The sequence below is a fragment of the Merops nubicus genome, unplaced genomic scaffold, assembly GCF_000691845.1.
Source record: "Merops nubicus isolate BGI_N331 unplaced genomic scaffold, ASM69184v1 scaffold5888, whole genome shotgun sequence".
Lineage (NCBI taxonomy): Eukaryota > Metazoa > Chordata > Aves > Coraciiformes > Meropidae > Merops > Merops nubicus.
This window is the reverse complement of record NW_008626224.1, coordinates 1-18166: the sequence shown is the minus strand read 5'-3', so window position 1 is coordinate 18166 and position 18166 is coordinate 1. Positions and strand designations below refer to the sequence as shown.

Below are 18166 nucleotides of genomic sequence, written 5' to 3'. Positions count from 1 at the left end.
ACTCTTTCTCAGCTGATTTTGGGCTTTCACACTGAGATAAAGTTTGAAGGATTGTCACAGTTCTCATTCTACTAGTCTCACACCATTCTTGCACATCAGCTCCCTACTTAAGAAATCCAGTTTAGACCATAAAACCCTCTGCCTGTTCCTTCTCTAGCCACTCTACTGAGGATCTCTAGTTCCACTTAATATTTCACATAATAAAAAAGGATCTAATCCAAATTATATGCAAGATTTCATGATGCTGCTACATGAGCTTACCTTTTCATTCTCCAAAACACCTCTCTTTGCTCTGCTCAGTGCTTTTTCCCTTGATAAGTGTTACTTCTGTGGCAAAGGCTACATTTTTCTGCTTTTGGGAAGCCTCAGCCAGACCATCTTGAAGGTGTTTTTTGAAACTTTTCAAGCAACCTTATGAAGTTTAATTGCTAAAATCTGTGTAGCCAGTTCAGGAGATGAAACTGCAAATTGGCATCTCTTACATACCCACATCCTGAGATAGCTTTGATGACAGCAGAGTCTGGATCCCTGTATTCTCAGAGAGCTTGGAGTAATGCAGGGCATTCTGTCCAAAGACATCTACCAAACTGACATCTGCACCTTTTCTAACGAAGGCTTCCACCATGGTAAGGCTACTAGCTTCACAAGCCATCATCAAAGCAGTCCTGGATGAAACAAAACAAAACACACACAGAGTAAACGTCAAGAGTGTGCTCCTTAAGCAGCAGCTCACCTTTTCAGGGAAAAAGAAGTGTGATAGTTATTATGCAATAAAGTCCAAGATCTTACCAATATGTGTGTTGTCACACTTGTAACTTGTTTCTGCGTACAAACACCTGCCTACCCCTCCTATTCTTCCCCACACTCCCCAGCTGGACCTTCTGAAAAGACCTGGCTTTCTCTGAACATTTCTGAAAATTGGCTCCTGAGGCTAAAAGCAGAGTCACAGAGAGAAATGGCTAAAGCCAGACTATCAAATCTCACTGCAGCATTCCAATTACAGCTCTGCAAGTGGTAGTACATGAAAGCATTGATTTCATTGCTGCTCTCCTTCACATGTTGCTTTTAAGACAAAACAGACAAAGTGATTTCAACCACAAAGCCAAACAAATCTCAGAGCTCTTCAGTATGACAGAGATGGCTTTGGCCTCAAATCCTGATTTCTCTCAGTTGATTTTTTTTTTTGTTTGTGTGTGTGTGCTTGCTTTTTTTTTTTTTTAAACAAACAAACAAACAACAAGGTCCTTTAGAGCACAATCAGTTCTCTCTCCAGCACAGGGCATCTAAGCAGTACCAGATCCTAGAGTAAGGGTATCGTACAGGGATTGTTTTCCTAACAGTCTGTATCTGTTTTTCTCAATTACTTGAAAGGGTCGTAAGAGATGTACAAAGTAACTACAAACCACCACCTTCCAGGCATGCTCTAACACTGCTCTCCTGCTTGGGCGTAGTTCTCCCTTATCAACATGAAAACATGCCTAATAGATTGGCCAAGTTCACTGGCAAACACATGCAGATATGAAACTGAAAAGTTACCACAGTGATAATATTTGCTAGATATTAAGACAAACATTTTACTTATGAATTAAACACTCTCTGTAATGAGTGAATCCTGGAAAAGTGATGGCTGTTGCAGTGCTGTGCTAAAAAGTAGTGCTAAGTGGTAACTTCGGTAACACCTCTAGAATCATAGGGGTGGTTTTAGATTACCAAAATAATTCACTTAGTCTGGACAAGACAGGAAATTGGAGATGCTGTTTTCAAAGGCTAGCCCCTTCCTCTCCCAAAAGCTTTCTCCTTTCTCAGTAAATACTTCGCCACCCTTGTGAACATGAGTTGCATGAGTAGTTGCTCTCCTTACCAGAAGGAAATCAAGAAGCAAAATGGTATATTCCATGTTATATAATTTTATACACATAGTACTTTCTTAAAAAAGAAAACGCAAAAATGCACATTTGTCCTATCTATGACAGAAACGCCTTCATCCAATTAAAGTAGAAATTGTCAAGACTGTTGATTAAACAGTAAGAGAGTGAGGGAAAGGCAGAGGTCTCAGAGTGCGGAGCACCTCCGGTTCTAAGCACTGATAAGGCCATTCAAACCTACCCAGATAACAAAGGGCTTTTCTTTAGACAATATAAAACAAAGAGTGTGCTAATAAACTTTGGACGTATAAAAAACAAGTTAGGGCCCAGTCTTACCCTCCCAGGTGCTGCCAAAGAACAATATGAGCATTGTATCACATATAATAATAAAGGTTACTATCAGGGGTTAGTGCCAAGTCTTCTCGGCATCCTGAGACAGTTCAACCAACTGTTTGTAAAACAGATCATAGTTTTCAAAGACTCTCGATATTCATTAGTATCATCAAAACAAGTGTGTTTTTTACTACAAGGATGTTGCTTTTTAAAAAGTTTTCTGACAAATGTGTTATCTATTACTACAACAAATGTCTAAATGGCACCTTCTAATATGACAGCCTCTCCACTACATCGTGTACAGCATCTCCACTTCACTGCATTTTCTTCTGTGGCTGCATTACAGTAGAAAAAACAAGAACCTTCCACAGCTGTCACTCCCAAGTAACAATTTTAGGATTTAAGTGGGAGAAACTTAGTCATGCCAAGAAGAAAGCAGCATTTAAAACTGCAATATGTACAAAGCGATCTGTAGGTAAATGCTGTCAATGAGATTCTTGTAGGAATTATTTAAAAATGGCACTTACTGCTCTGGTAGCCCAAGGGAAATCTTACAGACACATCTAGTTCTGTAGCTGAATAGTTTCTATTTTACCTTTCCCTTAGGCAGAATTCTGTAAGCCTTCTCAACAATCAGGATATGCTGTCTAATACAGAAAGCATTATATCACCTGACAACAAATATTTTGGGAAGGATTTGAGAGGAATGCTTCATTTGACAGTCAGCTTTGGGGAAGAATTAACATGTTAATCTGCTGTACCTTCCATTTTTATCCCTGGTGTTGATGTCTGCTCCATGATCCAGAAGGTACTTGCAGACTTCCGTATGACCGTTTTGTACGGCAAGCAGCAGGGGTATGTTCCCATCCTAGGAATGCATTTAAAGAAACTATGAACACCAATCTATGAACTTACAAACAGCTCTCTAAGATTTAAAGGTCAGCTGTGAACTTTACTTCTATACAGCACAAACAAGGTGCTCCCAGTACATTTTTCCCCATGTACCATATATGTAGCTGGGTTTACTTTAATCCCTTTCTTGACCACTGGGGATGCAAAGCCACAGGAGTATGAATGCTTTTTGCTGTTTGTACTCCCTTTGCCATTTGCTTAATGCAGTCATGTGATGATTCTGGAACTACACAATACCTTTAAAAGTAGCTCTGGAACAAAAATGATGATTTTAAGTAACTACAAGGCAAAAATAGAACTTTTCATATAATCACAGAATAACTCAGAAGACACCTTTAGAGGTCACCTGGGTTTCATTCCCCTTTGCTCTGAATCCAAAGCCAGGCAAACTTCAAGTTACAGTACATTGCTCAAGAGACTTGTCTGTCTCTGTGACAGACTTTTTTTTTTTTTTTTTTTAGTAGAAAGACCAGGCAAGGAGAGGGATCCAAGTCAAAACCAAACAAGTTTAAATATTTTTATGCCCTTTTTCTTTTGTGCAGACAGTCTTCTAACACACAGTTGCATCATTCCCAAAATTAGATCGGATTGTTTGTAGACATTTTGTAATAATGAATGTAGTGTCCCCGAACTTTTAGACTATATCAAGTGTATTTTTTTTTCCCCCTCAGGCTTATCACACTCTCATTTGGTTTTGTGAGCATTTCACAGTACTTGGCTACATAATGGGCCTTCACCAAAGCCTACTGGAGTCAATGGATGTTTTGAATATATCAGAACTGACTCTAGCTACTTGTACCAATGCCTCAATTCAATGAGCAGCAAATCCTGCCACTGCTGTATTAGATTGTAAAGTACTTCCCCACCTCTATTATGACAAGCTGCAAAAGGAAATTCCTCCACCAGAGAAATCAAAAAAAAATGTAAGCACAGTATTGCTTTAAACTGCTGCACCTGAGATTGACTGGAGCATAAGGCAGTGAAAGTCCTGAAGTATCTGAATGGGGGAAGAGGTACGTACCAAATCTTTGATATTAATTGGGCATTTGTGTTCGCACAGGAGTTGAACTGCCTGGAGACAAGAAAAGGCAAAGAAATTATGATAAAGGCAGAAAAAAAAAAAAAAAAAAAAAAAGACAAGCACAGAAGTCCATTAAACCCCATTTTCAAAACTTGTATTCTGCACTTCCCACTTGTGATATTGCAGCATTACTGTGGGGTCCAAGGAAAAACAAATTCAGCTGTATTTCTCTGTTTTAAGAAGGAAGGAGAGAAAGACCAAAAGGATGAACAGCAAGTTGTATACAGAAATACAATGCATATTCATGGTCCAAATTAGCATAAGAAGATACAATCTTTCAAGACTGAAATCAAAATCAGCCTCATCTGAAGTATTCCAATGTCTCTGCACTTGCAACTGTGCAAGTTAAGCTTGTAATTAACTGAAATTCAGTATTCACAGTATTTCTCTAAAAAAAACATACCTGGATTTTGTAAACCATCAGGTGGAGTCACTAGACTTATGTAATTAGAACCTAAAAAACTCCACCAGGCTGAAGAGCTAGGAATATCAAGAATGACAAAATAGATAGTACAAGCTTTCACCAAATAAGTTACCTGCATAATGCAAAGCTGTTTTCCCAGAATTGTCAGTGCTGTCTGCTGGACATTTACTCTGTACAGTTCAATAAGAAGAAGGGAAAAAAAGAAAACCATTAGAAAAACAAGAACAACAAAAAATAATACGTTTGATGCTCGAGACAGTGCTGAACACGACTGGGAAATGTTTTATAAGCTGCTCCAGAAAAGAATACTGAAGGAATGCACAGCCTAGCCTCACCTTTCTTGGTACCAGCTTATACTGAAGCCATAGGAGATACTCATGGTGAGAAAGATACGCCTAAAAAAGTTACAACTTTGGGACAATTTAAATCAGGAAATAAGAAAGGAAAGAACTGCTCTCCCTTGCCTCAGATAAAGAGCTAAAGCAACCATTTAGGTTGGAAAAGACCTTCAAGAACATGAAGTCCAACCACAAACCTAACGCTGCCAAGTCCACCACCAAACCAAGTGCCAAATCTACACGTCTTTTAAATACTTCCAGGGGTGGTGATTCTGCCACTTCTCTGAGCAGCCTGTTCCAATGCTTGACAACCCTTTCAACAAAGAAATTTTTTCTAATGTACAAACTAAACATCCCTTGGTGCAACCTGAGGCCATTTCCTCTCATCCTATAGCTTTTTATTTGGGAAAAGGAATTGATGCACCCATCTCACTACAACTTTCTTTCAGGTAGTTGTAGAGAGTGAGAAGGTCTCCCCCCCTCTCAACCTCCTTTTCTCAAGGCTAAACAACTTCAGTTCTCCCAGCCACTCCTCAAAAGACTTGTGCTCTAGACCCTTCATCAGCTTCATTGCTCTTTTTGGATATGAGAAAGTATGACCTGAAATAACAGGCCTTTAAAAAACAAACATAAGAGCTTTTCACTTTCAAATATAGTACTGTCTCCAACACTTCTATGATCTTCTAGGAAAACGGGTTCATACAGATGACCGCATTCTGTAACAAAAATATCAAGATTCTGTCTGTGTAAAATAATGATTTACCCTGTTTTAATTCAACTTTAGCACATCAAGGTTAGACATTCCTCACATGTACAGTTTATACTACCCAGCTGATCCACAGAAGCAAGAAAGCAATCCAAAAAGCATGAATTACTGGAGAACATCATCAATGGGTTTGCACTGAACATTTTCAGAAACCTGCATATTGTAATAAAGTTAGCAAAACCTCGACTAAAGCACTCTGTGGTAGCAGCCGGTAATGGAACGGGAGGCAGACACTTGCTATGGAACACGTCTATAGCTGCGGGGTTGACCGTGCTGCTGCCTGCGTTACCACCAGCGACAGCCTGATGTCAGTGTTTGTGCTGCAAATGGGCTTGCGTTAGGCGGAGCAGAGATTGCAGCGGCAGAAGAGAGCCTCCGTGGTTAACGGTAACCCCTTCCAGGTGTGGAGGAACAGGGGAGCCAGCTCTCAAAGTCTGAGGAGATGGGAATCAGTGAAACTGGACTCACTACCGTCAGAGACATTGACAGGGGTCAGTCACGGGACAATTGGAGAGCCCTGAGGTAACCAGGAGAAAGGAATTTAGAAGTTGGGTTATGGGATACATTCTCGGTCTGTATCACTGCTAAAGCCAGGTTATTATCAGTCATTTAATCTGTAGTCTGAGCCACACTCCTAAAATTCTGTCCCATTCCTCTGATCACCTCCTCCAAAACTCATCTGGCTTCCTGAAATGGAACAGAGACAATGTCTCTCTTGTTTATTAATGCACATGTTCAGACTCCACACCATGAGAATTTTCTCTTTATCTTCACTTTTTTTTTTGGTTCTTGTGGCAAATGAAACCATTTCGCTACAGTTCTTACTTTCTTTCCTCAGTCTTTCAACTCCCTTTCTAACCCCTCACTGTCCTTTGTCTCATTTCACAGAGGATTTGAGTATTTCCATATCGTAGCATGTAAACTACTTTGGTTTCTTCTCCCTTTGACTTTAAAACTTGAGACATTTCCTTGGTCAAGAACAGACAGAAGACATTCCAGCAGGACAATATAAAATAGCCTGTGAAGTGAAAAATCCTTTCCCCCATACCTCTTAATCCAAGCCTTCTAGTCTTCACGCAGACAAAGCACCGAAAGTTAGACAGAAGCTGTAATCTGCTTGAAACCCAGCTCTGCTATGTCAGGTCAGCTGCACATGAAAACTGATTTGTGGATCACTCACCACACTGTTTTCTGTCATCCATTCATAGTGCCTAAAAGGTCTTTAAACTCAAGAACCTCTCTTGATTGCAAGGAGACAAGACAACAGTATAGGAGTGTGATGCAGGTTATTAGCAGAAACTGTGTGAACTGTGTCAGTGGAATCAATCTAGAAGAATAAAATGAAAACTTCAAAAATAAAAATAATTTTTTATTTTACCTGAAGTAACCTCTTAATGCAATCAGGGTGACTGTTCTTTGCTGCAAGATGTAAAGCACTGTGCCCTAAATGAATAAAAGCAAAACAAAGTAAGTGCTCAATCATGCCAAAGCACACAAATAAACCCTTCCACGATAAAAGAAACTTTTGGAATTACCCAGACTTGATCCTATCATGACACATGAGAATTAAGGATAGAGAAAATAAAATAAAACCCTACATTGAGCAGAATGTATTTACAACAGACTGTTGTTCAGGCAGGTAAGAGAATAATCTTAATGTCTAGTTTCGTGTAAAGGAATGATGCAAACACTGTGTCAGACTATACCTTGGCAGAAGTAATTTTAATATTATGCCATTATGTTTTTGTTTTTTAAGAAACAATCTTCCTATACTACTCAGCCTCCCTTGTAGAGAGATGTCTGTCAAATTCTTGGCAATGAAAAAGGAACCCAGCAACATGAGCAAAACCAGCCAAATTCACCAGGTATCACTGCAAGAAATTTGAATCAGCCATGGAAAGCATGTACAAGAGGACTCAGGACATAGATTCAGTTTCCATCTAATACATTCCTTTTTCTGTTAATTTATTTAGCATCTGCAAGCTCATATTTAGCTATGCAATACAGTGATTTAGTGAGTATGGATTTATGATGAACAACTGCAGTCTCTCCTTCTAGTTTCATTTTACAGAGCATCTCAAAAATTAAAGAGGCTGAGACAGCAAAAGAATAAATTTTCCATGGAATTAACAAATGGGCCAAGATTTAGTACTCAGTACAGACAGACCTACTTGTGACAGTATAATTTCACTGTAAATAACATGACTACTACAGACAAGGCTTTCCCTAATGAATAGTCCATTGACACTCAGGTGAGAGTAGGCAACCTCTTATTATCCAAGCAACTAACAAGTCCTGAGGCAAGATGAAGTACGAATTGTGAACAATAGTCTGTATCAGGCACACATACTCTCTTATCATTATGTATAATCTGAATGCTTCTTCCAGTATCACACACACTTCCTTATAGAGACAGATCATTACCACGTATGACAGAAATTCCCTCAGGCTGCGATCGGTGGCCAAAACAGAACGGTGAGCCCAACATTTACAGATCATTACTGGAGAGACGGAGTGCTGACAGCTCATTCAGGTGACTAGCCAGTGAAAATGCTGGGCACAGATTCCACAGATATGTCAACTGAAATTTATTAAGAAGAGTTTGCTAGCTTGAAATTCAGCTAATATCGTTCTCCTAGTGGAGCAGTAATTAAGGCATAGGATTTCTGACAGCTGAAACAGCACACTGACTAGATCTCAGCTCTGTTTTGACCTGTATCAGCTCTTTTCACTGTGTCATAATCCTGAGGAAATGTCTTATTATAACTCCTGTATAGTTCATGGGGTTAATAGCTTAGATACACACACACAAAAAAAAACCACTACCAAAGATCTTGATGTAACATATAAAAAAACCTCAAATGAAGTTAGCAAAAAGAGTTGGTGGGAGGAGGGGTGGAGTGGTGGATTGATAGATTTTATTTATGAATAAATAAATAAAACAACCATTTTGCACCTGAAGTCTTCTATAAATAGTGATATTTATTTGGGCAAAAGCTTTTAAGGGCTTTAGAATCTGAAATCTATGTGCCGAAAAGCAAGTGTTGCTAACGCTGTTAGTGTTCCAGCTGTGTTTCCCACACGGTGCGCGGGGGGCAAGCAGCGTTGCCCAATCTGTGGTTGTGTGCTGCAACGTCGACAACCAGGTGGGCAAGCTGAGCGTGTTATGCTACCTGTGTAGGCTCACAGCGGCATACCTGCACCGTCTTGGGCTGTCACGTCGGCACCATGTGTCACCATGATCCTGAGGCACTCCGCATGCCCTCTGCTGGCTGCCAGGTGAAAACTGGAAGAGAGCATTTACATGTCACTGTTACACGACCTCCTTTCTCTTTCTTTTCTTTCCTAAGAAGATAATGCCTCTGAAAATAAGAAGGCTCACCAAAAATTTTTTGTAGTCATACTTTTACACAGGCTGCTGTCTCATTAACCCATGCCATATACCTTTTGGGCACCTAGTCCCACCCAATTTCTAAACTAACGTCCCTAATGATGTAAACATATTCCCAGAGAATGCCTGGGCTTGTGGAATTAATGAAGAAAGCACTCACTGACTTTGCTCTAGTCATTCTATTCAGTCGTGATTCCGCCCTTTCAGTGGACACAGTTTAGTTCCTCTAAAAGATGATTCACCTCCTAAATTAAACTAAACCAAGTTGTGCTTCTGCACTGTCCTTCACAGATTCAATTTTCTTCCACGTAGAGGGGGAAAAAAGAACCCTTAAAGTTTGTGAATATCACCTGGAGAAATCAAAGGCATTGGATAGTTATGAGACTATGCTAGAGATGTATTTTTTCAACTCTTGGTTTTACTTTTCACTTCAAGAACCTGCTTGTTTGAAGAGTGGAAAATTGCAGAGGTTATCAACCTCCTGCACCACGGCAGGATGCACTTAACAGCATCAACTACCAAAATACAATCACAGAATAAACTGTGGAAGTTATAATGAATTCAAGCCTTTTTACAGCTGAAGGTTCATTTTTGACATCCCTGGCACCTCAAGATTCATAGAAACAGTCCTACATGCAGGCTGCTGACTTAATTTCTCTGGGAAGTAAAAATGAAGGACAAACTCCTGGCAACAGAGAAGTTTATACCCTCCTGATGCATATTGCCAATACTGGTGGGTCTCAAGGTGTGGGCACAGTGCAGGCAGGCACACTGCTTCCCCACGGGTCCTACCAATATCAGCTTCATAGAGATGTTTTCCAGTATGAGAAATGTGAAAAACAATTCAAGACAAACCATTTCCACTTACTATTAAACTGCATGTGAAAAGTTGGGAACTTCATCAACATGCCCCAGATTTAAAAAGCCTTCCTGGGATGTTTTCTAGAATCTCTTAAAGGAGAAGTTAACTTTTAACATCCCTGTGTTAAAGGGATTTTCCCCTGGAATCTATAAGGTATCACAAATCATGTAGCTACACCAACTACTGTATCTAAGAGTTTACATTTTGAACAACTGCTTTCTTTAAGTGTTAAAACTAACACAGAAAATTCAGCCTGCTAACCAAGGAAATTAGGAATAACTGGCAGGTACACAACAGATATTTCTGGCACATATTATGTGCCTGCAACACTATTTTTCTCTAAGCCGGAGACAACATTGCAGCCTTCCTGAAAACTAAGAAAGAAAAAGACCCACAGACAAGCTCTGGCAAAGGGCAGAGAACTAGTAAAACAGGAGAACTGACACCTTTATCAAGTACAGCAACTACCTGACCTGCTACAAAGAGTCCTCCACACCTGCGTCTGCTGCTGCTGGCAAATGGCAGACAGGCAGCACATAAGCTTTGAACCAGTCTCTGCAAATACAAAATAACCTGTGTGCTCATCCTCAGGCTTACTACTGCCATAAACAAACAGAAGAGTTAACACTCCAAGAGCATAAGAAGCACTACTGCTGGTTGTTCTCTAGTGATTCAAAATCAAAACTTCATCTACTTTGTGACCTATGCAAAGTTGTGTAAACATTCTTCTCTAGAAGAAGAGATTTCTCAGGCTCTGGGAAAGTGGCTGGGGGAGGGACACGAAAGGAGTCTAACAAATTCCAGCACCTCTAATTTAGCCAGCACAACATACCAGCAAATACTGAAACACATTTGGATACATTTGTGTACACGCACTGTAGGATCGAAGTCACTCAAATACGAGGAAGGCTGCTAAGCATGCACTTGGGTCACTTACACTTGACAACATTCATAAGAATAAATACTTGAATAATAATAACTTGGCTAAATATGGGACACTGAGGTTTTAGGGACAGAATGTATAGGGTGGTGCTAAGTGCAACAAGACTACAGACATGCAGAAGAAGCTTTATTTAGGTGAAATCAGACTGCAAAGGTGGCAGTGGTGAGACTGCACCTTGAGCATTGTGTCCAGTTTGGGGCACCATAGGATAGGGAGGACATGGAGGTGCTGGAGCAGGTCCAGAGAAGGGCAACGAGGCTGGTGAGAGGGCTGGAGAACATCCCCTGTGAGGACTGGCTGAGGGAACAGGAGTTGTTTAGTCTGGAGATAGAGAAGACTGAGAGGAGACATTGCTCTCTACAGCTACCTGAAAGGTAGTATTAACCCTATTGTAGTGAGATGTTTTTTCTTAATAGTCTAAAAGCAATTGTGATGGGAATGGAGGATATGGTTAGTTAGCTGCTGGTTTGGTAAACTAAGCTAGCTTACCAGGAAACCAGCCCTGCTCAAGACAGAAAAGAGAATGACTCCAAACTTAGGATGAGCCCATTACAGTCACACTTAAGTCAGAGTATTTACAGAGCACGGGGCAAAAACTTCCCCTTGAGGAGTAATTCTAACTGATTTTAAATTAATAGCATATGCTTTTTTTTTTCCCCCAAAAAACCCCCAAAAATAACAACAAAAAAAGCAAAAAAAACCACTTTAGTAGTAGATACTGAAGGCTCGTCAGGAGGAAGGGAGGCTCTTGAAACAAAGAAGCCTGTAAACACTAATTTCAGTACAGAATAATTCTTTGCAAGCTACAAAATTTCCTAAAATATTTGAGGCAAAAACTGCAGGTTTCCAAACACTGGAGGTCTCACCATCTGGAAACCTTAAGCAGTGGTGCATTTTACTTGCATCTTTAACGAATAAACTTCCCTTGACATGAAAGTAAACAACTTTTCCTCCCACTTCCTGGTTGTGCAATAACTTAGGAAAACAAAAACAAATATGTAAGGCTTGATTTGGAGCAAGAGCCACACTGAGGGCTAGATTCTGATTCAGCCTAAAATCCCATTGCAACCTAAGTTAATTTTCCCTTCGTAATAGACAAGCCTGTTAGACCATTTAGAGAAATATCTTCATACCCCAGCCTGAACTGACTTTAAGATAGATGTCTTTTATTTCTGTAAATTTTTACTGTTCTTCCTGAGGGTCAGAATGGTTTTCTGTCATTGTCTCCAGGCCTTTCAGTGCAGCAGAGGAACAGCTAGCTACCCTTCCTGGTGGTTTTCTTACTAGATCGAGAAATGAAGTGAGTCAGCATTTGAGACTCACCTCTGCAGCAGCTTAAAAAAGATCAATTGTGATTTATATTGCTTTTTTTTACTGGGAATGTACAGGTCTCATAACTACACAGTCCTTGAAAAGGTACAGTAAAAGATGACAAAATTTCATCAGATTCAGGATCAAGTCAAGAATAGCTACAAGCCTATCATCTCTGTGTTCTGCCAGGACCTCAAATTTCCTGACCAGATATATTACTCAAGTAATATTTTCAACTGTACCAATAGAGAGATGCTTTTTATGAATGCTCAGTGACCGAAGAGAGTGGACAGCTGTGTATGACATCCATGAACTAGTTTTAAACAGTTGATTTCTTACAGATAGGAGATGTCAACTGGTACAGCACAACTGTCCTAATCAACCCCATCCTTCACTCAGGACAAAGGACCTTTTCCATGTTTTGGTTATAAGGTCTAGCTAGGCAAAGGAATGAGGATTCTTCAATGAGTATCTGACAGAGCACAAGAGTTCAGATAAAGCTGGTCTTCACTAAATGGCCAAGAATGGGTGTTTCCAGAATTAATTAAATGCCAGACAATAACTCAAAGAGAAAAAGCCTGTAATTTTTGTTACTTAGCTCACAATCAGTTCACCACAGGCTGAAGAACAGAATTAATCCACATTTAGAGGTTAGGCTTGCAAAAACGGAGCTATTTGAGCTTTCTGAGGTGGTGTTAGCAATAAGATGTGGGTCTGCCGTATCCAGGTTCCCCGCTTAACCATTTGTACAGCTACATCCTGCAGAACTGAGCATAATCCTCTTACTGAATGTTATTTTGACAGCTGGCTTAAAACAACTGTGTGGTCCATATATCTAGGGAAAATGCCACAAAAATAAAGTGGAACATGATAAAATTAAAGAAAGGAAAAAGTCTTAATTTAAGACAGTGACTTTCCAACTAGGAAATTCTCATCTGTGAAAAGAAAAAGAAGAGCAGAAAACTTACAGCCAGTCAGGGGGCTCCATCTCTGTTTGGCAAGGTCATGCTTCAGAGGTTTTCTGGGGGCAGAATTAGTATTCCGGAGAACACAGATTTTCTCCAGGGCCTGAAAGCAGTCTAACAAATTACTTACCAAAATCCAAAGCAACTGAAGAACAGGGCTGAATTATGGAAGCTAACTGACTATTGTATTTGCTATTTTCTGTTATGACAAACATGGAACTAAGTCAAATTTATATGCAAGCATATAATACTATTGTTCTCTGCCATTTCAATCTAAGTTCTCTGAAAATATTTTAAGTGCAAGAATGTTTGAAATACACTATGAACTCACATACACTCATTGTCAAGGTTTATTTTGAGTAAAAACATCCCTCCCCAATGCAGATCATTATTCTTCATTTTCTAATGTACATCAACCCTTTGTTGACTTAAAAAAATTCTGATATGTCTGCCAACAGTTTGATGATTTATAGTTTCCTGACTGAGAAATACCTTCACACAAACAAACAAGATTGGTAAAATAAAGATACAGAGATGGAGTCTTTGTAATGCTGACTAAAAAGAAAATACAGAAATGGAATGTATACAAGCTTCTAGGCTACCAGATCAAACAGACAAGGAATTCACCAGCTATCTCTGTTGCAAAGAGACCTAGTGAAAACTTGGCTGATGTTCTGTAACTGGCATGAACTTTTACCCATTTTAGAGGCAGCACCTAGCTTACAGCGCCTATTATCCTTGAAAGCCTCAATTTCCACCTGAACAACAACAGAAAAAATACATACATTAGATGATACCTGGCTTATGATTGTTGTCCACCACAAGCTGACCAGCAGAAGTGCTAGAGTGCCTCAGACCTGACCTGGAGGAGACAGTGCCATGAGTACCACTAGAGCAGCATATTTTGAGCATGAAGGAATTGCCTGCTGTCACTCAGGAAGATACCCAGTTTGGTCTCCTCTTGCATGTAGCATGGCCAGTAATTAGGGAAGAAGAGAGTTTACTTTTCTGTGAGTGGTTTCAGATTTTATCAGCATAAAAACAAGGATGCAAGTAAGCCTTTTAAACAAAAACAGGTAGGTACCTGTTTGGCTGGTGAGCTGATATAGGGAACAAAACCAGTTGAAAAACAAAGCTGCCTTCCACCGTTCCATCTCACAGTCACAAGTGCATCCACTTTGTCAGTGCAAAGGAAGGAATGGGATGTAAAATGTCACCTGAAACCTAAAAACTAAGATTAAACTATGAATGTGCCACAGAATCTTTTATCTTTCCCTGACTGTATTATCAAGAGAGTCATTCACTTGAGACAACGTATGTCTTAGGAACAGCCAGCCATTTAATTATGGAGGAACCATCCAGATGTTTGGCAAATCATATTGCCTTAAAGGAAAATCAGATACCTACCGTGTTTTTAATAAAAGCCACAGTTTCACACCACACCCATTTATCTCCTCCTAAATGTAATAAACATGGCTTGTCTTTAAATGCTGGCAGTCCATGACATGATCCTGTCACACACATGCATGCAGCCACAAGAGCACAAAAATCAGCTTAGGAAAAACAATTACAGGAGATAACACTTTGTTCTCAAGATGGAACTGGCACCATTAGAAATGGAGAAAAATTAAGCATTCTGAGTTTTAAGACATTCAATCAACGACCTGCTACTACCGTCTTCTGGAGCACAGGCAGGTTAAGATTTTTAAGAAGTTGACATAGGCAGGTATGGATTTATTAGGAGCTGTGGGAGATGCTTCCCCCTCCCTCCCCCTTTGCACCAGCCACTGCAGAGTGAAGCGATACACACAGCCTGTGCTCTCCTATCTTCTATTTAAACATGAGAGGCCATCTGTCCTCCCCCCCTACACACAAAACCTCTGGCAAAAACCCTACATGCCTAATCTGTATTAGCATATATTCTGGAAGAACTTTGGGGAAGGAAAAAAAAAAAAAAAAAAAAAAAGGGCAGCAAACCAAAAACAAACCCCAAAACAAACAAAATATGCAGTTTTCATATAAAGTTTCCAGCTTTGCCTCTTAGCATAGAAAGTCTTGTTTCAATCATACACACCTTGAGGTACAGAACATTAATAAAATGCAAGCCTGCTGAATGGCTGTTTTCTTAATAGGAAAGCAGCGATTGCATCATGCAACACAGGAGCTGGCAAGCTTCAGACTCCTGATTTTAGCCTTCAAACTCAGCAAAAATATCCACCCTGCTGCTCTTCAGAGAGATTTCTGAGATCCCCAGAAGCTTTATATTTTTCATTCTCAGGTTGTGTTCCAGCAGTTCCATTTTCATACGGTTTTCTTTGGCAAACTTTATTACGACATTAACACAAACTCCCACTTCAAGTCTGAAACATATAGACTTTTCTTCCATGTAACATTAATTGTAAACATAAGTGCTCACAATTTAGATTTATCATATGAAGTTTCTTGCAGAGTGTCCATTTTTAAAGTCTCTCAATAACTAACATCAGCAAATTGCAACAGAGATTCTGCCAGAGGCAAGCTTTAGGGCACTCCTAGGTGTTGACAGAAAGTCTGAAGCTTCGAAATACTTTTATTTTTGGTGTTGTAGGGTAGGAAAACAAAGTACAGTAAACAAAGTCTCACAAGGCTTAGAGAGCCTAGAAATGAAAGCAGTGTTGCCTGTGCCTCTAAAGCAAAACTCAAGAGAGACAGAGAAAGGCAGAAAAAAAAGGATGATTCCTTCTGAAAGTTTCTTTAAAAACACATCCCACATCTCAAGCCCAAAGGAGTGTACAGTGAGGTTCTCTATATATATGCTTTCTGGCAAAACACCTTTTTAGCATAGGGTGAAATCCCCGAGGATGCCATGGATGTGCCCACATCAACATAACTTCCTCCTTGAGCTAGGTAAAACCAGCTAGCCATCTCCTGCACTTTCTTGCAAGGCCAGAATAGAGTTCAAAGTTAAAATTAAGTCAAATAACGAGGGCAGTGACTAGTGTCTCCCTTGACCTTTGTCCTCCAACACAACCTACTTACTATTGCTGCCTATGGGCCAGCAAATGCCAGTAACCATCTTAGCACATGAGAAGCCATGAAATTAGAGCAAGGAAATCCCAAACCATGTTAGCTTAACAAGGGGCCAGGAAAAAGCTGGAAAGCCTGAGAACGACTTAGTAAGAGTCAGACTAAAGAAAATATTTTCGTTGCATGAAAATCTATCAAGGCTTAACAACTGTGGAGGGCATATAGCGCTCCAAGAACAAAGGAGCATGGATATCCTTATGCAACATGAGGAATTTTGACAAAGGATAGCTCAGCGTCATGTGCTGTGGCTGAAGTTCCTGTGCCTTTTACACTTGTACTTCAGACCTCTTCATAACTGAAGCAACAGAACTATGTAGATTTTTTTTTTTTTTTTAATTAAACTGTACAAAGTGAACTTGGCTTACCTCACAGGGGAACTGCAAACCAAATGCAATAGAATGTACTTAGAGTAATTAATTTACTAATAACGTATTCTTCAGAGACCACTGGTTAAGATGACCTCATAATGTTTGTTGGGTTTTGGTTTGTTGTTGTTTTTTGTTTGTTTGTTTGGATTGTTTGTTTGTGTTTTTTTAGATAAACTATTTACATGATTACTGCTATATATTTTTATTTTGCATTTCAGAATAACTATACTACTGAAGTTTTCAAGATTCCACATTTCTGAAGAACAGTAGGGACGAGATCACAAACATGTGGAGGAAATGGCAATTCCAGAGCTTTCCTGTGATTTCCAGTTAGTATTTTCCTAACACAGAGCACACCCGTAAAGCAGGTGGCAGAAAACACAGTGATAGATAAGCCTGATAAATAAGCAGATACCAGCATAGTTTATTGCCTGAGACCTCCTTCTGAAGCTAAAAAAATAATGAAATACATCCAACATTTTGCACATTGCTGTTTTGGCTGTCTGTTCCCTTTCCCTTCCTAGATTATAGTACATTTTTAAGCCAGTAGCAGCCAGTTGCTGTAATTAAAATTCATACATACAGCTCATCTTGTTGCATAAGTCTTTGAAAAACATGTAAAACAACTGCAGCCCATTATGAAGATATAAATCTGAAAAACAACTGCAGCCTCAGCCCTGTTCCCTCCAGCTAGGGAACAGAGACTGTTCAGAGACTGGTTCTGGCGTGACCCATGACAGACAGGCTTCCCTCATGCTCCCCTGCCAGCACAGATAAGATGCATGAGAGGGGCAGCCACAGTGTTCCCCACTGGGAAGTGGGACACTGGGTTCTGCCTCCAAAGGAGCCAAGCTGCAGCTGTTTCAAGCCAGGCACACAAAAACCTTCCAACCATCTAGGCTATGCTCTGATCCAAGCAACTGACAAACTTCTTGAAACCTGGCCAAGTCTGGTAAAATCTGGGTATTTGGCAACTCTGCAAATGGAGCTGCTTCACAGGGAATTCCAGCAGCTGCCTGATACCGCATTACAGGTTTGGTTGATCCTGCCTATGGGCAGGAGTGCAACGCGTGGCTCACAGGCTGTCCAAATACACTTAACAGGGTACCATAAGAAGACAACTTGCTTTCTTCTGAGATGACAGCCCTAGTAACAGATAGTGAATAGCTCATTAAGAACAGCTTATAAATAACAATAGTTTATTAAGAACAGCCATCATATCAGCTTGTGTGAAAAAGCAAATCTAAAACAGAAGATGCATGCTGGCTCCTAGAAGAAATTACAGACTGAGTGTTTCTCCTTTGAACTCTAGCTATCCATCTGCTGGAAGTCCTATGCACATAAGATGTAAAAATCCATTGGGATGTTTCTCAGTGCTCAAAGAATTTGATATGAAATATGGAATTTGTTCTTTAAATAAGTGGAATTTTTTTGTTTTACAATATGGGAAGTCACTAAAGAGAGAAAGTAAAAAGCTTCAGTTTTTCAGAAATGAAGTTTAGGATCTTGGACCATGGAGCTTGATATGGAAGATGGGAAGG

At 39.9% G+C, this 18166-nt stretch overlaps 1 protein-coding gene across 1 annotated transcript in view; it reads right to left on the bottom strand.

Moving 5' to 3' along the window:
- The window catches only part of RAI14 (retinoic acid induced 14), a gene marked incomplete at its 5' end in the record, with an annotated part of 17540 nt that extends 8535 nt beyond the window's left edge, over nucleotides 1–9005 (bottom strand). Inside the window, 6 exons of the mRNA XM_008945917.1 lie at nucleotides 487–665; nucleotides 2960–3066; nucleotides 4132–4202; nucleotides 4728–4785; nucleotides 7098–7162; nucleotides 8917–9005. Coding sequence (XP_008944165.1) covers nucleotides 487–665; nucleotides 2960–3066; nucleotides 4132–4202; nucleotides 4728–4785; nucleotides 7098–7162; nucleotides 8917–9005 — 569 coding nt within the window. The remainder of the gene's footprint in view (nucleotides 1–486; nucleotides 666–2959; nucleotides 3067–4131; nucleotides 4203–4727; nucleotides 4786–7097; nucleotides 7163–8916) is intronic.
- Nucleotides 9006–18166: the final 9161 nt, after the last annotated feature.